The sequence below is a fragment of the Limanda limanda genome, chromosome 12 (assembly GCF_963576545.1).
Source record: "Limanda limanda chromosome 12, fLimLim1.1, whole genome shotgun sequence".
Lineage (NCBI taxonomy): Eukaryota > Metazoa > Chordata > Actinopteri > Pleuronectiformes > Pleuronectidae > Limanda > Limanda limanda.
In genome coordinates this window covers 25,749,280-25,774,563 of record NC_083647.1, presented here as the reverse complement: position 1 = coordinate 25,774,563, position 25,284 = coordinate 25,749,280, and the positions used below count along the sequence as shown (strand labels likewise).

Sequence of the window (25,284 nt, the reverse complement as noted above, 5' to 3'; positions counted from 1 at the left end):
AACATCAGTAACTAACTAATGCTCCTGCGTCTCCCTCTCTCCTCTAACATCTGGTTGTGTGTGTGGAGCCATCGTGAAAAGCCAGGAACGTATTTGCCAACGTGCGAGCGTGAGATTGAAGAGGTCGTTTCACAGATTTCCAACAGAAGTCTTCTCCTGGCTACGAGGGCGAGAAAATGAATCTGGTGTCGTTACCCAGGAGATGCTGTCGACTCTAACTGATGGTTCTGATCTGGACAAACAGAGGCAGGAAGCAGAGAGAACAGTGGAAACACTAAGGAAGAGGGGGAAGGAAGTCAAGGTCAGAGAGAAGGAGATGGATCAGCACTCTGCAGCCGGGGACAGATAGTGTGACCCGGCTCTTTAAATCAAAGTCCAGATGAAATTAACGTTTCATTTTCACTCACAGACACACACAGACACACACACACACACAAACACACACATACACACACAGACACACACGGCCCTGTAAACAATGCAGCAGGAGGCATTACACCCTCCTCGTCCCTCCTTCATTAGTCCGTCCTGCGCCGCCGTTACATCACCGTCGGCCTCGGAGGCGAAGTGAGTCAGGAGCAAACCAACCGCACAACGAGCACGACAACAACAACGAGCACGACAACAACACCGAGCCGCTCTGGGAAACAAGGATCAACCTTAAAGTCCCTTTATTCTGACGAGGACACGTTCATGTGCTTCAGGCAGGAAACGGCGTGTTCATAACGGAGGTCGTTTTCGATCAGATCTCCTCTAACAACATTTCATCAGACACATCACAGGTGGACGAAATGGCGGCAAAAGTGAAGCCGGAGCGTCTCAGTCGCCCTCTAGTGGCCAGATGCAGTACAGGTGATAAACCCTGCCTCCTCCATGTTAGCGGATGGGATGAAACGTTTGCGTCTCATTCACAATCTCATCGTAGCGACAGGAAGTAGAGACATAACGTTTTCATTTTGCCCATCACCACTTTTTTCCAACTTTCCTACAAACAGGAAGTGAGCAGGAAGGATACGCGGCGTCCCCTCCGTGCGGCAGACCAGGTAGAGGCAGGCGGCGATGACGTGGCCGCACTTGCGCCCGTTGGTCAGATGTTTGGTGAGCGCCATCCGGTAGAAGTTGAAGGCCGTGTCCAGGCAGTGCTGGTTCATCTTCAGCTGGTGACCCAGAGTGTTGATGTGTAGTCGGGCTGAAGAGACACACAAACACACAGAGACGTTTCAGTTCAGAGACACGGAGAAGCTTCGAGTCAAAAGGAGAAAACACACAAGCAGCTTATTTTAGGACATTAGTTTTATTCAGCTTCTTTATCCAGATGACTGACATCTGGTTTTTCTTTAGTTTTATTTTCACTTTAGTGTTATTTTTAGTTTCTTGTAATAAGAAACAAGACGCTTGTGTTTTGATGCTGTGACTCATCAGGTCCCAACAGGAACACAGACGTTCACTTTGGATTCATTTCATGCCGGTAAGAATTAAACTGGTTATAACACAGAGCTCCACATATTACTGTTTTTTAAAAGCTGATGCTGAGATCAGTGATAGGTTGTTATTTCTATTCAAGAATTTAATAACAAATGAGACACAAACGTGTTTATTCACTTGAACACAAAAGATATTTTAACATTTTATAAAGTGCAACGCTTCTGTTTGTTCAAGTGGATCTTTTTATTATTTCATAGAACAAAGTGCACATGTAACAAAACTGCTGAACTCTCCCTTAAGGTCCGGAGGGATTTCTTTTTCATCTTGACTAACACAAACCTGATTGACCAGCAAACTGATTCATTGGTTAATGTTTAAAGTTTATTTGTGATGATTAAAGGAAGAAGAAGAGATGTTTTAACTTTATAACTTGTTCAGATCTCTTCAGCTCCGGGCGGTTTCATCACACGTTCATCATCAGACACGTTTCTAACGTCTGTGAAGTTCAGAGAAAACAGGAACACACCTGGAAACCTTTTAATCTTTAGCTTCAGATATTTCCACTCAACGTACTTTACTATATTAATTATATGATGTGACGTTTCTTAATAACAGGATTGTATCCACGTCACTCACAGGTGTATTTAAATGGTTTTAATTCATCTACACCCTGACCAGATGTTGTGGTCGTTCAGATTCCTGATTCACAAAGATCTGACTCTTCTTGTGCGTTCACACATCTGTGCGTCACAAACACTTAATGAAAAACAATAAGTTCTGACAAGTTGCAGCCATGACGAGTTAGAACAGGAACCTGAGGCGTGAGGATCCGTTGATCTGACCACGGAGAAACCATCGAACCCAACCCGATGTAAACAAACCAGAAACTACAGGAGAGTAGTTACACAACATCACCGTGTGCAAACACAAGTCTGAGGCAGGTCGGGACACACACGCCTGGAGACACGCACAAGGGTTCCATTACACACGTGTGCAACTGCATAACTGCGTCGTTACACGCAATGGCACAAAGGCATGTGTGCGCCATCCTCTGTTACACACACAGAGACACACGCACACACACACAGAGACACACACACAGAGACACACACACAATGAACAAGCCAGCTCAGATGTAGCAGCAGGTGGAGACTCAAGACAAAAGAGTTTATAATTAACTGCCACAGAGCTGCAGGGTGTGTGTTGTATTGTGTGTGCTGTATTGTGCGTGCCCAGAGTTCATGACCTCCACACACACACACACACAAACTACACACAAACAAACACACACTTACACAAAGCCAGATGTGTGTGACCCACTGAACTGAGTGTGATGTCTGGGAATGTGAACAACTCTGAGCTCATCGAGTATCATCCAGCTTCCTGCTCAGTTTAACACACTTAGACACATCTGACATACACACACACAGACAGACACACAGACAGACACACACACACACACAGAGAGACACACACCCCTTTCTCCTAAACCACGTCTGCTCCTCTGTTTCCTGAATCTCTATCATCCCTCCTGCTTTATGTGAACAGCTTCTTCAGCAGTGAAATCCAACTTCCTGGTATGAATGATATGAAGAATCTGTATTTTCCTCGGAGTCTCTTCTTGTGGCAGCTTCAACCAAACAGAGGACGAGCAGCACATTCGTACATAAACTCAAACAGCAGGAGACCGATGGAAACTACAACTTTAGTCGATATTGTCAAAATTTGAAACAGGAGCTGAGAGTCTGAAGGAGATGAGAAGCAGGAAAGAGACTTTAGGACTTTCTCAGGTTTTAAAAAAGAAGATATAGAAATAAAAACTTCCTGCACTTTAAATGACTCTTCAGCTCAAACCTCAACACTCGACAGATTCTCTCATAGCTGACTGTAAATAAATAAAACTCATCAAATTGACATGAATAAAAACTGGGACAGTGAAGAAGAAGCTTCACACGTACGGATTTAAAACTGCTGCTGATGAGTGGCTGATAGTGATCATATAGATTCAAGTGGCAACAGAAGAGTTAAGTCATTTACGACTACACCATCTAATCTGAAGTAGCTTAAAAACTTTCTAACTTTAAACAAAATGAAAACAAGCTGTTTTATCTTCTTATTGTCTGTAAAGAGTCTTCAGCGAGTTACAGGAACATGAAGGAGAAGCGAAAGGAACCAATCCACCAAACTTAAACTAAACTCTAATGAGCAACATCGAGTCTCACATCAGACACACTTAATTGATTAATTGATATTTATCACAGTATCAATACGTCTACATTTAAAGGAATAAGACTTTGACTGCAGCTCCACTTTGTTCAGACCAAGTGTTTTCACACACAAATCCACTTTCAGCAGCTTTTAAAGTCACATTTAAATTCCAGTCACCACCTGCACTGCGGCGAGTTGTGTGTCGACACACGAGGGACCGGTGACACAATACAGACCCACACAAACACAGGAGGGGGGGGCGGGGTCTGCACGACCAGACACGAGTCAGCAGCGGTGAGACAGAGGAGGAGGAGGGGGGTACAGACGGCCGCTGGGGAAAGTTTGAGGAGGACGAGAAGAAGAAGAAGAAGTAGAAGTAGAAGTAGAAGTAGAAGTAGAAGTAGAAGTAGAAGTAGAAGTAGAAGTAGAAGTAGAAGTAGAAGTAGAAGTAGAAGAAGAAGAAGAAGAAGAAGAAGAAGAAGAAGAAGAAGAAGAAGAAGAAAAAGAAAAAGAAGAAGAAGAAGAAGAAATGTCTACAGACTCACAGACGACCATAAATCTCCCAAAAGACATAAAACAAACACACAAGATGTGAATTCTCCAAGTCCACAACAGACAAAAACACACAAACACACGTCTGCACTGAATTAAAGGAACAGTTTGACATTTTACACACACACAGTGACTACACACACAAACACACACACACACTCTTCATTACTCAGCGTCTGCTGCAGCTCAGTGACTCTATGACTCTGAAACATCATCAGCTGAGCAGACGCTCGTCGCCGCGGCAACCACCTGCTCGCCGTGGCAGAATAGTTGGGATGAAAGAGGACAAGGCGTCAGGTCTGGGGACCCCCACAGGGCCCTTCAGGGGTCCGTCCGCCCCCCCCCAGGGACCCCAGAGAAGAGCCGGAGAGAAACCGTGAATCAACAGGGACAGATACTGAAAACCCCCCCTAGAGGCGGAGAGGAGCATCTCCCATCAGGAGCTGCACCAGTTCAACAAGTTCATCAATAAATCAAACCAGGAGTTATTTCATCGATTCATCATCTCAGAGATTTGTGGAATAAAAAGACAGAACATTTGCTGCCGTTTCTTTCCCTTAACGAGGAATTCTGAGGGTTTTCTTCTCAATTTTATGGACTAAATGATTAACTGGGGAAATAATCAGTTAATAATCCAACATGAAAACCTTCCTAAGTCGTATCCCCTGGGTTAAATCAACCCTTTGTTTTCTGAATCTAATAAAAACATAGATTTGCTCGAACCAGCGACACCAGAGCGTCCGTCTCAGTTTCTCTTTTCAGTTCCTACGAGACGGAGACTTTTAAAAAGTGTCTGTGACCCTGACAGATAAATAATCTACAATCAGTCGCTGTGAACTACTCCAGCTCCGTGTGTGACATGTTCTCCATCAGATGCTCCTGCAGTTGTTGGACTGCAGCTGCGTCTCGGGGGAGTTATGTTTGGCAGAAGATTCTTTCTGTGGTCTGGAACATTTCACTGAACCACATCAGATCCTGTTTGAACACGTCTGTTAGAACGTCTCGAAAAATCAAATCCACACGTACGACAGAATCCATCATTAGATGTTTTCATTTGTAATCAACCAGCCTTGTTTGTGTTAAAGTATCTAACGTGGGTTTCTTCCCTCGGTTGCCATGGCTCTGGTTTGTTTACACATGTGTGTCCGCCTCAGGCCCACGACAGCACAGAGACACAGAGACACAAAGACACAAAGACACAGAAACACAAAGACACAGAGACACAGAGACACAGAGACACAGGGATACAGAGACACAGGGACCCAGGGACCCAGAAACTCAGAGACACAAAGACACACAGAGACAAAGAGACACACAGAGACACACAGAGACACACAGAGACACACAGAGACACACAGACACAAAGACACAGAAACACAAAGACAGAGAAACACAGAGACACACAGAGACACACAGAGACACACAGAGACACACAGAGACACAGAGACACAAAGACACAGAAACACAAAGACAGAGACACACAGAGACACACAGAGACACAGAGACACACAGAGACACAGAGACACAGAGACACAGAGACACAGAAACACAGAGACACAGAGACACAAAGACACAGAAACACAGAGACACAGAGACTCAGAAACACAGAGACACAGAAACACAAAGAGAGAGAAACACAGAGACACAAAGACACAGAAACACAGAGTCACAAAGACACAGAGACTCAGAGACACAGGGACACAGGGACACAGAGACACAGAGACACAGAGACACAGGGACACAGGGACACAGGGACACAGGGACTCAGAGACACAGAGACACAGAGACACAGGGACACAGAAACACAGAGACACAAAGACACAGAGACACAGAGACACAGAGACACAAAGACACAGAAACACAAAGACAGAGAAACACAGAGACACAGAGACACACAGAGACACACAGAGACACACAGAGACACAGAGACACAGAAACACAGAGACACAAAGACACAGAAACACAGAGACACAGAGACACACAGAGACACACAGAGACACAGAGACACACAGAGACACAAAGACACAAAGACACAGAAACACAAAGACAGAGAAACACAGAGACACAGAGACACACAGAGACACAAAGACACAGAAACACAAAGACAGAGAAACACAGAGACACAGAGACACACAGAGACACAAAGACACAAAGACACAAAGACACAGAAACACAAAGACAGAGAAACACAGAGACACAGAGACACACAGAGACACAGAGACACACAGAGACACAGAGACACAGAAACACAGAAACACAGAGACACAGAGACACAGAGACACAGAGACTCAGAAACACAGAGACACAGAGACACAAAGACACAGAAACACAGAGACACAAAGACACAGATACAGAGACACAGAGACTCAGAGACAAGCAGCTGTGACTGCAGCTGCTGATACGAGAGAAACTCTGAACCTACAGGATAAACAAGATTCAAGGTAAATCTCTGAAAAAGGATAAAAACAAGCCTTAAATCACTGAACTGCTGCATCAGACGATAGAAAAAACAAACATGTCTTTGCAAAATAAAAGACGTGAGGATTAAACCAGACGTGTGAACGCACGCGAGCCGACGGGGAAACACCGAGGGACACGAAGAAGGAATCTGGGATGAAGAGACGACAGATTCCTGCTGGAGAATCTTTAAAGAGACGATCATCTGGTGTTTCGATCAGGAAGAGCTGAAAACCTCCTCAAATTTCATAATAACCCCAAATATATAAAGAAAAAACTAGAATTACCGCCCTGTGGTTCTACCAGAATTCACACTGAGGTCACGTGACTTCTGAAATCTAATCAGTTCATTTTCAACTGGTCAAAATGTGAAGAAGTTTCCTGAAGGCAGAGTTGAGACGTCAGGTCCAAGAAGATACACACACACCATGACCTTTTGACCTTTTGACCCATATTACTTTCACAAGAATCAGATTGACAACTTGAAAACATGAAGCCACTGACTGTCAGTACGCAGGAAGTTTAGTTCTGAATCAAGAGGATCACAGATGTTCACGTGAATGCACGGCAATACTGATCGGTATTTTCTCTGGAGGAAATAAAAACCACGTCACTGAGTCACGTCATCTCATCAGCATCACAAGTGTGTTCATAACCTACACACACACACACACACACACACACACACACACACACACACACGTGTTTGATCCTGATCCAACGACTCAACACAAAGAACAAGAAAAGAGACTAAACTTCCAGACGACCTGATTCCTCCAACAAGAAAACCTCCATCATAGAGTCAAACAACAGGAGTGTGGCGCCATCTGCTGGCCACTCACCTTTCTGCAGAGTCTGCGCTCGAGACGCTCGCCCGATTCCTGCGATGTGAGATTCTCCAAAGTTCCCAATTCTGTTTTCAGCTGAAAACACAGAGGAGAGATGTTCATGTTGAGAAATGAGCTCCAGCCGCTGCTTCTTCTTCTTCTTCTTCTTCTTCTTCTTCTTCACATGAGAAACACAAACTACAGGAAAAGTCCAGAGACAATTTCCCAACATTTTCCAGAGAAAACTGCTTTAAATTGATAGAACTTTACAACTTAACATTTGTTCTTGAGAATGAGATTAATTTTTGCACTTAGGGCTTCAAAAAAACGAATTTTTTTATTATCCAGTAATCTGGCAAATAAATACAAATGTGACATTTTAGAATTAAACTAACAAAACTTACATATATTTAAAAGAAGGACATTTCACTGCTCTTTCAGATCACACAACTTTGTGAAGCAGGTTTTTTCCTCATGACAAACACAAATTGATTTTAGACTCATTGATTATGAAGAGAATTTGTTTGTGAGGCAGAAACAGGCCGACTTTTTGTTTAGTGGGCTTTTGTTTTTCCTTGTGTTGTTTGGTATTAAATGTAAATTGTCTGAATATTAGTCCTGATCACAGCTGAGTTCATGTTTAACAGATTATTAAATGTAACAGGAGAGAATGTGCAGGTTTTTAGAAAGTAAAACAAATGTGTTTCTGCAGTGTAATCCAGCAGCGCCCTCTAAAGGACAGTCAGAGGAACTGCACCACAGAAGATAAGGTCGGACAGAAGTCGTCTCGCCGACGCCGAGTAAAAAGTTGTTTGGGTCAAAGGTCAAAGATAAACTGAAGGTAAATGTTACAGAGATAAGCAGCTGAGGCCCAACGCTCACACGACTCAGAGGAAACTATTACCCAAGAGCCTCGCTGTTCCCGAACGCCACGGGGATGATGTCACAGTTTTAATAAGACTCTGAGAACATTGACTTCCTGATGGAGGTGAAACTCTTGTATTCATAAGCTGCTGCTGATTATAAATTATTAATTTGCACAGTGAACGCCACACGAGCAGAATGGAGACTTGTTGTGTTTGATTTGACTTTACCACTACATATTCTTATATATTTATATATGTATATATTTTTGTTGTTTTATATATATATATATATTTTATTGTACTTTCCACTCCAGCAGCACAAGAACACTTCCCTACTGGACCCTGACAATCACATCATTGCATTCCATTCCTGTATCTGTAAATATGTTCTCTGTATGTGATTTATGTCAGTGGGGTGTTATAGTGTATAGGCTACTGGATGATCTATCCTCTGGATTAATAAGGTATCCATCCATCCATCTATCCATCTATCTATCCATCTATCATCTATCTATCTATCATCTATCTATCTATCATCTATCTATCTATCCATCTATCCATCTATCCATCTATCATCTATCTATCTATCTATCCATCTATCATCTATCTATCCATCTATCATCTATCTATCTATCTATCTATCCATCTATCATCTATCTATCCATCTATCATCTATCTATCTGTCTATCTATCCATCTATCCATCCATCTATCCATCTATCCATCTATCCATCTATCCATCTATCCATCTATCCATCTATCCATCTATCCATCCATCTATCATCTATCTATCTATCTATCTATCCATCTATCATCTATCTATCCATCTATCATCTATCTATCTATCTATCTATCTATCTATCTATCTATCTATCTATCTATCCATCTATCATCTATCTATCTATATATCCATCTATATATCCATCTATCTATCCATCTATCATCTATATATCCATCTATATATCCATCTATCTATCCATCTATCATCTATCTATCCATCTATCATCTATCTATCTATCTATCCATCTATCAATCTATCCATCTATCCATCTATCATCTATCTATCTATCTATCTATCCATCTATCATCTATCTATCCATCTATCATCTATCTATCTATCTATCCGTCTATCATCTATCTATCTATATATCCATCTATCTATCCATCTATCATCTATCTATCTATCTATCTATCTATCCATCTATCAATCTATATATCCATCTATCTATCCATCTATCATCTATCTATCCATCTATCATCTATCCATCTATCATCTATCTATCTATCTATCCATCTATCAATCTATATATCCATCTATCTATCCATCTATCATCTATCTATCCATCTATCATCTATCCATCTATCTATCTATCCATCTATCCATCTATCATCTATCATCTATCCATCTATCTATCTATCCATCTATCATCTATCCATCTATCTATCTATCTATCCATCTATAAATCTATCTATCTATCCATCTATCATCCATCTATCATCTATCTATCTATCTTTCTGTTGTTTCATCATGTTTTTCTTTTGCTCTTTGAACTCATAAACAGTCAGTTTGATGTATCTATCTATCTATCTATCTATCTATCTATCTATCTATCATCTATCATCTATCTATCCATCTATCCATCTATCTATCCATCCATCTATCATCTATCATCTATCCATCTATCTATCCATCTATCCATCTATCCATCTATCCATCTATCATCTATCTATCTATCTATCTATCAATCCATCCATCCATCCATCCATCCATCCATCCATCTATCTATCTATCTATCCATCTATCTATCCATCTATCTATCCATCTATCTATCCATCTATCCATCTATCATCTATATATCTATCCATCTATCTATCTGTTGTTTCATCATGTTTTTCTTTTGCTCTTTGAACTCATAAACAGTCAGTTTGATGTATCTATCTATCTATCTATCTATCTATCTATCTATCTATCTATCTATCCATCCATCTATCCATCTTTCTATCTATCTGTTGTTTCATCATGTTTTTCTTTTGCTCTCTGAACTCATCAACAAACACTGTGATGTTTTCGGGGGTCCTCACATTCCGAGGAGACGAACTGCCCGACGGCCGAGGAGCCCCCCCCGCCCGACTCCACGAACTGCACCTCGGACACGATGATGTTGTCCTCCAGCACGGTGCCGCAGCCCATGCACACGGCGTCGCCACGCGATTGGTCCACATCCACGTCCGAGGAGCCGCAGCTCGGACACACCCGGGGGCTCATGGCGCCGCTCGGGCCGGCCGCAAAGCCTGATGGGAAAAGACGGCGTGAGAACAAAGTCACACAAAAGAATCTGAGTGAACACAAAGTCACACTTTGCACTGAGGGAGAAAAATGTTGTTGAACTTTTCATTGATCTCAACTAGGGTTGCAAAGGGGTGGAAAGTTTCCGGTAAATTTCCGGAAACTTTCCGGAAACTTTCCACGGGAATATTGAGCTCGGGAATTTTGGGAATTTTGAAAAAAAAAAAAACTATGCAAATCAAACGCTGAGCAATAAAAACATAATTGAAAACTCTATTTTAAAGATGTATGGAACGTTGAGTTTCAACCCTCCACTGTGCATTCTTCCATCACATGCACAGATAACTCCCAGCATGCTTCACTCTACAGCAGGGCTACTGAGGCCTGCTGTAGAGTGAAGGACTAGTCAGGTAAGTTTCCATGATATTACTGGGAAAATATATTAGCATGCTGATTGAGGATTGTTCATCTGTTCATCTAGACTATTTCCATTCATTTATCCATCAATTGTAAAATATTTTTACAGACGATTCCAATTGTTTGGCTAACTATTTATATCTCTGGCATTGCATTAGCGTTTTTTTACAAACTTTTTTCTCATCTTATTCTACAGAACAATGCCACGTGCACTCTCTCATGTGTGGAGACATTTCACCTCATCCAATGTAGAAGGAAAGGCTGTGTACATCTGCAAATACTGTGCAAAGACCTATGTTAAGAATGACACAACGATGCAGAAGCATATAGTCAAGTGCCCAAAGTTTCCTCAGGGCTCAAATCAGCATATGACACAACAAAATGTTTATATTTATGTCTGTATATGACAAGGTAAATACAGTTAGTAGAAATTACCCACAACATTTCCAGTTTATTCCCGTTAATTCCCCTTAATTCCCATTGAAAGTTTCCAACTTTGAATATTCCCGGAATTTTGCAACCCTAATCTCAACAAACCTTTAAACTGAAGATTTAACAACCGACTGGTGGAAAATCATATTTTCTGTTTGAAACACCGGGTGATGAAAGCAGATTTAATAAATCGTCTAATAAATGAGATTTTATTTATATATTTCATCAAAGTTTTAGTTCATGGCTGAAAAAACAAGTTATTTTAAATCAGTTGTGGGAGATTTTACATTTAGATTAAAGTGAACTTCTTCAATCACTGAATCTTCATCCTCGTGTCATTGATCAGGGTCGCTCTCCTTCATCATCTTCATCTTCATCATGTCATTGATCAGGGTCGCTCTCCTTCCTCCTCTTCATCACATCATTGATGAGTTTCCTCCTCTTCATCATCTTCATCATGTCACTGATGAGTTTCCTCCTCTTCATCATCTTCATCATGTCATTGATCAGGGTCACCCTCCTTCCTCCTCTTCATCATGTCACTGATGAGTTTACTCCTCTTCATCATGTCATTGATCAGGGTCACCCTCCTTCATCGTGTCACTGATGAGTTTCCTCCTCTTCATCATCTTCATCATGTCATTGATCAGGCTCACCCTCCTTCATCATGTCACTGATGAGGTTCCTCCTCTTCATCATCTTCGTCGTGTCACTGATGAGTTTCCTCCTCTTCATCATCTTCATCATGTCATTGATCAGGCTCACCCTCCTTCATCATGTCACTGATGAGGTTCCTCCTCTTCATCATCTTCGTCGTGTCACTGATGAGTTTCCTCCTCTTCATCATCTTCATCATGTCATTGATCAGGCTCACCCTCCTTCATCATGTCACTGATGAGGTTCCTCCTCTTCATCATCTTCGTCGTGTCACTGATGAGTTTCCTCCTCTTCATCATCTTCATCATGTCATTGATCAGGCTCACCCTCCATCATGTCACTGATGAGGTTCCTCCTCTTCATCATCTTCATCGTGTCACTGATGAGTTTCCTCCTCTTCATCATCTTCATCATGTCATTGATCAGGCTCACCCTCCTTCATCCTCTTCATCATGTCATTGATCAGGCTCACCCTCCTTCATCCTCTTCATCATGTCACTGATGAGTTTCCTCCTCTTCATCCTCTTCATCAACTCCCTGTTAACCCCTCTCAGACCTCTAGGACCCTGGGTGTGACACTCGACAGCCGACTCTCCCTCACTGCCAACATTACTGTAACAACACGTTCCTGTAGATTCATGGAGTACAACATCTGGAGGACACGCCCCCTTCTCACACGAAGGCGGTGCAGGTTCTGGCCACCTCCCTCCTGGCAGGTCGACCTCAGCAGCTCATCCAGAAACCAGCAGCTCCACTGGTCTTGAACCTGAGTTCTCTCACACTCCTCCGCTCCTTCACTGGTTCCCAGTAGCTTCTCGCATCCGGTTCAGAACACTAGTACTTGGTACCGTGCTGTGAACGGATCAGGTCCAGTCTACATCCAGGACCTGGTCACACCTTACACCCCCGCCCTATCACTCCGCTCTGCTTCGACCAATCAGCTCGTTGCTCCTTCACTGCTAAACACTCAACAACATCACAACCGTTTCCTGTCCTGGCTCCTGATTGGTGGAACCAGCATCGACATCCGGACTTCAGAAAGTTTACACAACTAAAAACACACCTCTTCCGACTATACCTTGAATTATATTTTTAAACTAACAAGTTAGTAGCACTTAAATGTCACTTACTTAAAGCACTTTGTAGTTTTTGCTTTTCTTTTAAAGAAATTGCTACTTTCTTGATTCTTGTTGTTCTGGGTTTGTTCCCTCGGGTTCGATGCTCATTGTGAGTCTCTTTGGATAAAAGCCTCAGCTAAAGGAAATGTTATGTAATCATATCACTGATGAGTTTCATCCTCTTCATCCTGTCATTGATGAAGAGGATGATGCAATTCTATGAAATTCATAAATGACAGGATGAAACTTATCATGTTACTGATGAGTTTCATAGAGTTTCATCATCCTCATGTCATTGATGACTCATCATCATCACATCACAGTTGACTTTGATCTTTCTGATGCTACTGATGACTTCCATCACTGATGAGCCTCATCGAGCTGCAGTGATTGAGCAGATCTTCACCGGTGTTAGCAACGTGGCAGCGATGAGCAGCTGCAGCGGTTGTTAAACTCATCGAGTCCTGTCCCGTGTGTTAACATGGAGTCAGCCACAGACCGGAAGTCCTCTTCTTCTTCTATTTCTTCTGCTTCTTCTTCAAGGAACCAACAAGTTGTGTGTGTGTGTGTGTGTGTGTGTCCGGAGCCGTTAGCCGCTAACAGCTGATCGAAGCTAACGGAGAAGCTAACACTCACTGAGACTTTAACCCGGAACTACAACCTACAACCAGGAGAGTTTGAATTAAAACAATCTGACACAGACACACACACACACACACACTCCCTCACATGCACAGACTCACACATACACACACACATGGTGCACGTACCTTCAGCGGAACAGCAGCGGACACGTTGACACTTCAGCTGAAGTCCAGAGTCTCGATGGTTCCTATAGCAACTCGCTTTACTGGTTTTAATAACTTAAAATTTCCTTTCATAAGTTGTACTGTGCTGAACGTGTTCCTCAGTGTGTGTGTCTGTGTGCGTGTAAAATAACACAAACCTCAGATCAACACACACATGTGCTCTGCTGCCGGAGACACGGACCATACCACCTCGGCTCAGAGGAGGGGGGTGCGAGGGGGCGGGGTCTACCGAGGGATAAACGTCCGATTAAAATAAAGCACGTGACTGAGGTTTGACTTTGAAATAGTGACGTAGGAATTAGTTAATGTTTAATGATGAGTGTTAGAGGAAAAAATAATAATCTTTTAAATCGAATTAATAATCGTTCAAATCGGGAAAGAACTCCCCTCCCCTTTCTTTTAATGGTACGTCTCACAGTGACAGTGAAGTCTAACGGATCTGGTTCACATACTAAAATAAAATTAATAAAATAAAATAAAAATAATTAAAAAATAAAATACAATGAAATAAAACAAAAGAAAAATGAAATAAAATACCTTTAACGTATAATTAAAATAGTTAATTTAGTTTATTGAAATAACAGTGAAGCACTTGGAACTGACCTGTGTGAAAGTTCTTCACTATTAAAGTGCAATTGATTGATCGGATAAAATAAAATATTTCTTTCATTTAGTGTTTGTTCCACTCATTAGTTGTAGCTACTTTTCATATCTAACTGTCAGTCTTAATTGGTTTAAATAGTAAAACTGTTTGATTAGATGAAGATAGACAACATGCATATTTCATTTTATTTATTTTTCTAAGATAAAATTAATAAAATAAGAAAAATAAGAAATAAATAATATACAATGAAATAAAATTTCAATTATATAAAACACTTTTAACATAATTAAAAAAGTTAATTTAGTTTATTGAGATAACAGTGAGGGAAATTTGAACTAACCTGTGTGAAAGTGCTTCACAGGTAAAGTGCGATTGATTAAAAAAAAATCTTTCTTTCATTCAGTCAGTGTTAATTGAATTAAAAAGTAAAACTGTTTGATAAGATGAAGATTGACGACATGCATATTTTATTTCATTTATCCATTTGTTATCTTTTTATCCAGTTTTATTTCTTCTTGTATATACTTTTTCTCTCTGTTTTAAATTTGTCTATTGTAGTTTTTTAAATCAACGTTAGGTTCCTTGTCAGTTGACCTGGTTTGAGCTGGTTTTGTCGGTCAGTGATTGTCACGAGGATCAGCTGATGAGTTAAAGTGAGAATCTGTTGAATCCGTGTGTTTCTCTCTCTCTCTCGTTCGTCCAAACGACACAAAACACCACAGACGTATAAACACTTCTTTTTATTCTCAACAGAACAAACCAACAGGAGGTGAAGTGAAGCATTTTCAGAAGAATAAAAACCAGACGTGGGATGAAAAGGGGCAGAAGTCACATAGTGGGGGGGGGAGGGGTGCCAACACGAACTTGGTGATTTCACAGGTGGTGCAAACGTACAACAGAAACTGTGCAGATAATAATCTCCACAAGCAAACAGAAGTACAATGGAAGAGAATCGACATCGAACCCCCGACTGTTTCCTCAGATCCTCACGCCCTCCTCCTCCCTCTTCCATCTGGAGCCTCGATCCAAGCGACAACGGGATTTTTAATTCTTAGGTGAGCAGCATATAAAAATAAACTTTACGTTACAAAGTGGAGGAGGAGGAGGAGGAAGCAGTTTTCACTCCGTGCGACGAGAAAGTCGACAAACCGGTCGGAGCGGCGTTAAACCCGAAAGCGTCTTCAAGCTCAGACAGGAAGGGAAGACACGCGGGTGCAGGCAGGATTTAAAAAAAACAAGAATTTACTTAAAGCACCAAGTGTCAGCGACTGAAGCAAAACTGTACATTTATCATTTTACACTTTTCACTGGGGTGTTGGATCGGATCTAAGGTCGTGAATTAATCTGAAAGTCCACTGAGCAGATTTCCACTGCACATCATTGTCTTCCTCAGCAGGTGGAGTTGGTTTGTCATCATGTTCACTGTCAATAAAGTTTAACAGTTAAATCTCCTGAGCCAAAAACTGAGTTGTGTCCCAACACTTGAGCTTAATTCACAATCTTGCATCATCTCGAATGAATCTGTTAAATCCACACATTCACTTCATGTTAAAGCTAAAATGTATTTTCGAGGTTGTGAATGTTACAGATGCACGTGTTGATTTAGCGTCAAATTGTGGCTCAAATCTTTTTCTTCACAACTTTACGAGGGAACTTGAAAGGAACGAGATAACAAACGTCAGGGAATTGATCTGTGAACGTTGAACCTTAAATATCGACGACGTGAAGTTGGAATCTGATTTTCAGAAACACAGAAAGCTGCAGCACAAAAGTAAACTCCTTCTTGCTCTGGTTGAAATTTAATTTACCCCTTCACCATCTGTGTCAACACTAAATTTCTGTTTTTAATATTTCCCCGGAAGCACAACTAACAACCTGTCGAGCTCGCGTCTCTGCACGATGACGAGGACAAAAATGTGAAAAAGGAGAAAAGGAAGAGCTGTATACAAGTTTTACAAAAACTATCGTCATACCTCAGATTAAAAAATTACATAAGTACGAACACAACTTGTGTTAAAGTAGGAATATTAAACAAAATAGCTCGTACAAAACTTCCAATACATGAAACTACATTTAAAGCATTAACTGTGTTTCACTAGAATCAGTGAAGAATCCGTCGCTTCCTCCAGAGTTTAATCTGTAAATACTTGGAGCAGAGAGAAAAGTTACTGAAAACGTTCAAGTGTCACCGGAACGTTTTAAAAATCTAAATCTATAACGGTCGCACGATTAAAAGAAAGATCCACCGCCTGACTTTTATAGAAAGTGAATGAATCTGTGATGTTCTTTGCATTTCAGGGATTATTCTGAAAGTTTCCTGCCTCTGCTCCCGTTAGAGGAACCTACATTTCCCAGAATGCCTTTCAAGACTTCCTGTATGTGCTGTAAATTACACTTGGCCGCTCTCTCTCCTCATTAAAGGGATTTAAGGCGGATCTGTCCTTTAACCTGCGGGCGACCAGGTTTAATCTGGAAGATCTGCTGAAGGTCCCTTGAGCAAAAAAAACAAACAACCCAAAACGTCCCCACAGGGATCAAGAAAGTGACTCATCACTTCTACCAGGAAATAAAATCCTCCTTCACGCACACGGATAATAAACAGCAGCATATAAAGTTAGTGTGTCATCGTGAAAGACGGATAATGAAATAAAGTCACAGACGTCAAAGTTTAACTTGGAAAAAGAAAGTAGTGACTACACTGTTATGTTGAAACGTTAATGCTGCATCCCCTGATTCATGTGTTACTACATTTGAATTAAACCAGGAAAGTCCCTTTAAAGAATCTCCTTTTCAAGACTTGGCAAAGACGCAGCATGAAATCATAAATCATAAATCATAAAGCAAAAACTGCCTACGTGTGGTAAACATGATGCACTGGTTAAAGAGGTAATAAAGTTTGTTTTTTCTCTATAAACATTTCTTTGTTGAAAAAATTAGCATGATAATAAGAACCGAGGAGGAATCAGAAGCAGAAGCAGAACTGGCGTTGATACAAATCCAAAAGATATCGAACCCCCGGTGCGACGGGGACAGAACACTTGGGTGTGTGCTGGGTGGTGCGACCCGCTGGAGCGCCGCACGTCACTGGTCCCGAGACTCGTACAGCAGCTTGGCCGCCTGTAAGATTTAAAATACAACGTAAGAATACAATGTGAGATTTATTGTTCATAAAACCTGATTTTAAAACGTAGAAACCAACATTTTAATGTCTTCAATGATCATGTTTTTATTGTGGGAGAACAACAGTAAGATGAAGAGCTGCTGTCACTCAGGAGAACAAGGAATTAAATTAAATCCTGAACCTACTTTTCCATTTTATATCCTGATTAGTTGTGAGGGAACAAATCTGATCTCTGGCCTGAAGGGGGCGCCAGAGGACAGGTCATGTTGGTACTTTTACATTGTTCCTAAACATATTTACAAATACAGACTTTTATTTTTGCCATTGTGGGCCAAACATACTGACTAACGAACATACTAAATAACTAACTATCAAATTATCTAACTTTCTAAATAACTAACCTACTACTGAACTAATTAAATAACTAACTAACTTTCAAACTAACTACTGAACTAACTAATTAACTAGCTGGCTGACCAACCAACTCACTCACTAACTAACCATGGTTATGTTGGTACTTTTACATTGTTCGTAAACTACGTCTAATATTTACAAATACAGTCTATTTTTGCCATCTGGGGCCAACACACTAACTAACGAACATACTAACTACGGAACTAACTACTGAACTAACTAATTAACTAGCTGGCTGACCAACCAACTCACTCACCAGCTAACCATGGTTATGTTGGTACTTTTACATTGTTCGTAAACTACGTCTCAAATTTACAAATACAGAGTCTTATTTTGCCATCATGGGCCAACACACTAACTAACGAACATACAAACTACGGAACTAACTACTGAACTAACTAATTAACTAACTCACTAACTAGCCGTACCTTGTGCATTGCAGCTAACCACAGCGCAGCGACCTTCTTGTCGTCCGCTGCCTCCAGGCGGAGCTGCTGCGAGTCCTGGGAGCCCATCGGCTTGTAGTGGAGCAGCATACCGCTGGCCCGAGACGTCCCCCCTGCACCCACACAGACACACACACACAACACACACACACACACACACACACATAACACATAACACACGCACAACACACACAGAGACTTGTATGAGCCTCTTTTCATTAACATTACTCTAGAGCTGCAAGTCAGTTATTTGTTGATTTGATTTTTTATCATGCAAAAAAACAAAACAAAAAGCTGAATTCGTTAAGTTTTTTTCTGCCTTTTTTCTTCCATCATATCAAACTGAATATTTTTAAACTTCTGTTTAAAAGACACAACAGAAAAAACGCTTTCAGCTGAGCTGCAGGTTATTTGATGATGTGTTTAAATATCATTTGACATCAGTGGTTCTTCACACAACAGCTCAGCCGCAACACAACCAACAACAAACCCTTTAAAGAGAAGCATGCACAAACACACAGATGCAACAACAACGATGAAACACAAAATGAAAACAGGATGAGACACAGAGGCACGAGGCAGGAAACAGAAGACGACATGCAAACTGTCAGAAAAAGAGTTTCTCAGAAGCAACAGTTGTTTGTTTTGTGATTCCTCTTTGAGATGATTCCGTTTAATTACTGATGTGAAATCTACATTACCCAGAAAAGAGATTTTACCTAATTGTCAATTTAGTATTTTGGGTTTTTTACATCATCGATCAGACAAAACTGGGAAATAAGCATTTTAGGCATTTTGTCATTGACTTGCAGAAGGAGCAGACAGCTTCATGCAGACAGATGTGAACACAGATGAATCCAGATGTGGAGAAATGAACAGACGGGCTGAAAAGACGTGGGGGGGGGGGGGGGGGGGGGTGCACCACAGCTAACCTTCAGATACACAGTGACTGTCCAGCAGACTGGTGTAAGTGTGAATGTCATTCTCTGAGTCCAGAGGAGGAAGAGTCACAGCAGCCGAGGAGAAACCGTTAGTGTTTCAGTGTTCGTGAAGAGAATCAGCAGTTTGTTAGTGGATCCATTAAAAGAAGAAGAACATCACAATCATTTACAGGAGGAGAGCAGCTCGGAGGTTCTCATCTACACAGTGGAAAGACTTTTCTAACTTTATAAAGAGACTAACAGACGTTTAAACCCATCAGCAACAGGCACTGAAAGTTTGATCTAAACTCATTCTTGTGGTTGAGTTCCCTGGTTCAGGATCAGTCTCACCTCCTGGACTCGTCCCGTCCGTCAGGATCTGCATGGTGGACATCCGAGTCAACTCCACCTCGAAGTGGCTTTCTCCGTCCAGGAACAGATACCTGGCGTTCGGATCAGAGAAACACAAATCTGAGTCTGGAGCTGCTTTCAGAACGCCACGGCATTCTGGACGTTCTCCAGGACGGATCCAGAGGAGCTGCATGGGATCTGATTCTTGATTATTTACAGCTTCAGGTGAAGTTAATCAGAAAATGCTGTTTGCATATCAGCGTCTTATTCCGACAATAGAAAGTAAAGAAGGAGATTGACCTGTGGTTGTTGGAGAGACGACACGTCATCGTCTCCGACTTCTCTGACGTCCCCTGAGTCACGAGGAAAGTTCCGCCTGGAAACAGGAAACAGAGAGAGAAACAGATGAAGTCAACTCTGCAAACTTCCACCTGACAGAAAGACGATCAGCGGATTCATCAGCAAATTGTATTTCCTAAAGTATCAAAGATTTATAGAAAAATAGAAAAACTGAAAATATTTATATGAATTCTTCAATCTTGTCAACTTTTCCTCTTCCTCTTCATCAGATATTGATAAATCAATCATCAATAAATCACCAGGCTTCACATCACAGGCCCCTCGTCCGCCTCCAGGCTGCTGATGGATCTGTTGTGTATTTATAGCTACACACTGACACACACTCAACAACAGCACAACAGATTATCGGAGCAGGAGGAGGAGGAGGAGGAGGAGGAGGAGGAGAAGGAGGAGGAAAACGAGGAGGAGGAGGAGGACGAGGAGGAGGAGGAGGAGGAGGAGCTCTTACCGATTATCACAGAGATAATTTCTATTGTATTTCTGTTTCCTGTGTCATGTGACGTGTGTGGATATAATTTAACTCCACATTAAACAGGAAGTGACATCAAAATATTAATATTCACTCTCTGAAGTGAACTTTTGATCCTCAGAGACGGACGACGTCATGAAACCACAACTTCCTGTTGTTTACTTTACATGAATCAACTTCCTGTACTTGTACTTGCAACTGTAAATATTTAAATTAAAATGATTTGTTATTTACTAGATAATTGATAAATGTTTTAATGAACTTCTTCTGGTTGTAGCTTCTCATTTAAAGATATTTGATGTTTTTGTCCGATTTCATTTTTCTACTGGCTCCTTAAACACTGAGGTTTGGTAAATGTGCAGAAAATATTCCCCCACAATCCTTTAATTTAATAAAAAAAAAAGAAGCACACAGAATTTAAACTCTGCCTGAGGTTGTGACACAAATAACAAATAGATAACACGTGTAACAGTTTGACCTTCTGACCTCCCAGGAGAACTTTGAGCTGCTTGTCGAAGAACTCCATCTCCTTCTGCGACACCAGGCTGCACTCGCTGCACTGTCGCACCGGATCCACGAAGCACATGCGCGGCAGCGCCACCTTCCTGCTGCAGCACTTATCACAGAAGCAGCGGCCGCAGCGCCGGCAGTGATGCTGCAGGACAACGCACACGTCAACTTTACACTTTACATGTTTCAGTTTGCTGCTAAAATCAAAGGTAAACCTGTGTAAACACAATCCATGGAATATGTAACAATAAGTTGTGTTGTTGGTGCATCAGAGGAGAAACACTGAGCTGCATCAGGACCACGACTGAGGCGTTAGTTTAACTTCTTTACACTGGATTTGCATTTTAATAATCAAAGAGGAACATTTTTTATTGTATTGTAAAGGATAAATATCAAGAGACTCAGGTTTGACTTTTTAACTACTCTTGTGCTATTTGTTGTGTTGATGTGTTTGTGTCTCCTAATCCTAATGTATGTAATATAAATAACAAAACTATGTTATGTTAGGTGTCTTTTGTGTGTCTCTAAAGGCTGCATTAAATAAATCTATAATTATTATGATGTTAAGATAGGTGATTTTACTTTAATCTGAAAACTGCTGTTTTTTAGTGTTTTATTCTAAATCACTTTAATTTCATGTATCAGTTCTGTAATTTGTATTTTTAATAATCCAAGAGGAAAATAAATGATTGTATTGTAAAGGAAAAATATCAAGATAGACTCTGGTTCGACTTTTTAACTACTCTTGTGTTATTTGTTGTGTTTATGTCTCCTAATCCTAATGTATGTAATATATATATATAACATATAACAAGGTGTCTTTGGTGTCTTGAAAGACTGCATTAAATAAATGTACAATTATTATTCTTTAATCTGAAAACTGCTGTTTCTTAGTGTCTTCACTAAATCTCTTTAATTCCATGTATCTGTTCTGTAATTTGTATTTTTAAACTGTTTGTATACGTTTAAAACCTTTGCTGGTGAGTCAGGGAAACGAGCAGACGTCACCTGGAGCCTGAGATGAGTTTTCATAACAAGATAAATGAGCAGAAGACGAGTGGAGGGAAAAATCATTATTTCAGGTTTTAAAGACATAAATTAAAGTTGTGTATTGTTCAGTAAAACTTGTGTGTGTTGTTGTGTAGAGTCAGAAGAGCCTGAGACTTGTGTGTGTGTGTGTGTGGGGGGGGAGACGGACCTTTCTTCTGATGAAGTCGAACTTGGTGTCACACTGCATACACCTCGCACACTGGAGGACACAAACAGGAAGTTACACAACCTGCTGAGGACATTCAACAGTTTGTAAAAGTGGCAAAACAGAAGAAACTATGTTAGAACTTTCAGGAAAATATGATCAATGTTCAGCTTGTTAATAAATGTGATTTAAAAACCAACATTACTGTGATTTACTGTATTTAAAAAAACACATTGAAGAGTTGAAGCAGATTCACTTTCATGACAAACACCAGATTGATCCTGTTCAGAGGATAAATGATTAACTGAGATTAAACTGTGACACACAAACACACACAACGCACACAAACACACAACACATACACAACAGAACGCATGCAAACCATACACACACACACAACACAATACACACAAACACACATGCAAACCATACACACACACCCTCTCTACACACACACAGACACACACAGTTAGCATGGAGCAGAGTTATTCGTTATCGATCTAACGAAAATAAACTGCGTCTGACAACTGGTTAAAGACGTTAACACCTGTGTGTGTTGTTTAACTAGTGTGTGTGTGTTTGTGTTAACATGCTTGTTAACCAGTGTGTGTGTTGTGTTAACCAGTGTGTGTTGTGTTAACCAGCTGGTTAGTGACGCTCCGTCTGTTTTCATCGTTTCAGCTCAGAGGCCGAGATACTGACACAGAGCCGTGCGGACCGGAAGTTCACACAGCCGACAAAATAAAAGTCCTCTCACAAAGACATGCTGATAATGATTAATAGTGAGAAAATATCTTAACTTTTCAGGAAGTAAAGGAACTTGAATGTGAGCAAACGTAGAATCAATGAGTAATTTTCACGATAATAAATATTAAGTGACAGAGAAGATAAAAAAATAAAAAAATAAATGTTAGATCAGAGTGATCCTGTCCTTTCCTGCTGTTACTGTAGTGACGTTTTATTGTGAAGGAGTGGAGCGGAAAGCGCGCAGTGCATTCAGCTAGCTGCTCGGAGCTCCGGCGGCTGTTCCGTGTCGCCGCTGTTCTCCCCCCGTGTGGCTCACCTCTCTGTCGGGCACCCAGCGCGGCTCTTCCTGGGAGAACGGGCACGTAAAGGCTCCGGCTTCCGGAACCATGCGCAGGCCGCTGGGGCTGCGGACCAGCTTCTTCCCGTCAGGCACCGCGGCGGACATCTTCCTTCTGCGCTCCAGTCCCCGCCCAGCTAACACCGTGCCGACACGCCCCCTCCTCCCTGAGTGACGGCAGCAGCGACCAACCACAGCGCAGAGATCGAGTCACGTGGTGCGATGGGACGAGTGGAGGGTTTTGGTTTTTACAACAATGAAAAATTAATTAATAAATAAACACAATTGCAGGAAAAACACATTCAGAAAGAAATAAGGTAAAATATATTAAAATAAGTATATGGATGAAATATAATATAATATAATAATGGAATATACTTTAGTATAATATAATACAATACAACATAATATAATGGAACATATTATAATATCATATGATACAAAATAATTTACTATTGTATAATATAATCAAACAATATATACCATATGATAATGAAATATTAAATAATATAATGTAATATAATAATGAAATATAGTCAAATATAAGGTAATTGTATATAATATATCATAATGTATAATATAAACAATACACTATGAAAATGTAATAAAATACATACATTTACATATATATATACAAAACATTTGCTTTAACGTGGCTTTCAAGGCTCAAATACAGGTTTTCACTTTTATTCAATTTTATTCAATCACTGTACTTGAGTATTTTTACTCTATAATACTCAATACTTTGGCTCAACTACACTTATATGAGTTGTGTTTATTTTTTCATGAAAACAAAACTGACATTTTATAAATTATAATCAACTGACTGTATCAAACATGAACAGAGGTCAGTAATGTCCAGCAGGGGGCACTAAGTCACATCACCTGTTAACCCATAGTGTGAAGATGAAATTAAAATAAATTCACATTCTTTAATTTGACTAAAGTTTTTTCTTCCAATTCATTTAAATTAACAATCATTTGTTCATGTTTTTCAAAATCCTCAGAATCCCAGAGACTCATAAAACTACTCAGGTGCAAATATTATGATGAGTTCAAACTTATAGTCTCTGCTACATCTACTTCATGTTTCCATGTGCAGGTCACCAGCACACGCTACACGCTACATGCTACTACATGTGAGCGGGGGAGCAGCAGTGAGAAAACACAAGCAGCATCACATGTGACCAGTCTCATCCAGGAACATTTATTTACTGTGAATACAAAGTCAAAACAAAGAGACGGCTTTATTTCATATTTAACACAAAGAGGGGAAACTTTTACCTTTGTATTTTGTAAAACTGTAACGTCACAAAAAAAAAAAAGAGCTTGTGATTCGTGGAGCTGTAAAAGAGGAGGGTCCAATATGTTGCCATGGTAATGACGCATCTAATAAATAAAGATTTGGGTCCTTGATTTGTGCGTTCAATGAATACACATGAAGTATTGACATAATATCACATGTGTAGCTGGTGTTATAGTTCGATAGATATTGTTGCAGTTCATCTCGGGGGTGATAGAGGGCGCTGTGTTTATTCTTTATCCTGATTTAAGGATGAACTTTGTCCGACCGTTCACGTCACAGCTCCACACAACAACATGGTCCACAGGCGTTTCAGATCAAATCAAATCGACCACATGTAGAAACAAACTTTTACTGTTTCAACAAGAAAATCACACAAAGTCCAAAGAGACGTTTCTGTGCTTTAATAAATCCGAACTTTACATTCACGTCATCACCGCTCACGAAGGATCT

General features: G+C 40.6%; 2 protein-coding genes across 2 annotated transcripts in view; both read right to left on the bottom strand.

Annotated features, from left to right (window-relative positions):
• The window catches only part of brf1a (BRF1 RNA polymerase III transcription initiation factor subunit a), a 93,396-nt gene extending 79,321 nt beyond the window's left edge, over nt 1-14,075 (bottom strand). Inside the window, exons 1-4 of the mRNA XM_061082917.1 lie at nt 14,016-14,075; nt 10,417-10,626; nt 7,485-7,565; nt 1,016-1,189 (exon numbers count right to left, since the gene is read on the bottom strand). Of these exons, the coding sequence (XP_060938900.1) occupies nt 1,016-1,189; nt 7,485-7,565; nt 10,417-10,600 (439 nt within the window). The 5' untranslated portion in view covers nt 10,601-10,626; nt 14,016-14,075. The remainder of the gene's footprint in view (nt 1-1,015; nt 1,190-7,484; nt 7,566-10,416; nt 10,627-14,015) is intronic.
• A 1,304-nt stretch (nt 14,076-15,379) lies between these two features.
• zfyve21 (zinc finger, FYVE domain containing 21) lies at nt 15,380-23,651 on the bottom strand. Its single transcript, XM_061082448.1, has 7 exons — nt 23,508-23,651; nt 22,448-22,498; nt 21,226-21,394; nt 20,211-20,286; nt 19,911-20,002; nt 18,622-18,752; nt 15,380-17,775 (listed from the first exon to the last, which is right to left on the bottom strand). The coding sequence occupies exons 1-7, from the start codon at nt 23,634-23,636 to the stop codon at nt 17,740-17,742; spliced, it is 684 nt and encodes a 227-aa protein (XP_060938431.1). The 5' UTR covers nt 23,637-23,651; the 3' UTR covers nt 15,380-17,739.
• Nucleotides 23,652-25,284: the final 1,633 nt, after the last annotated feature.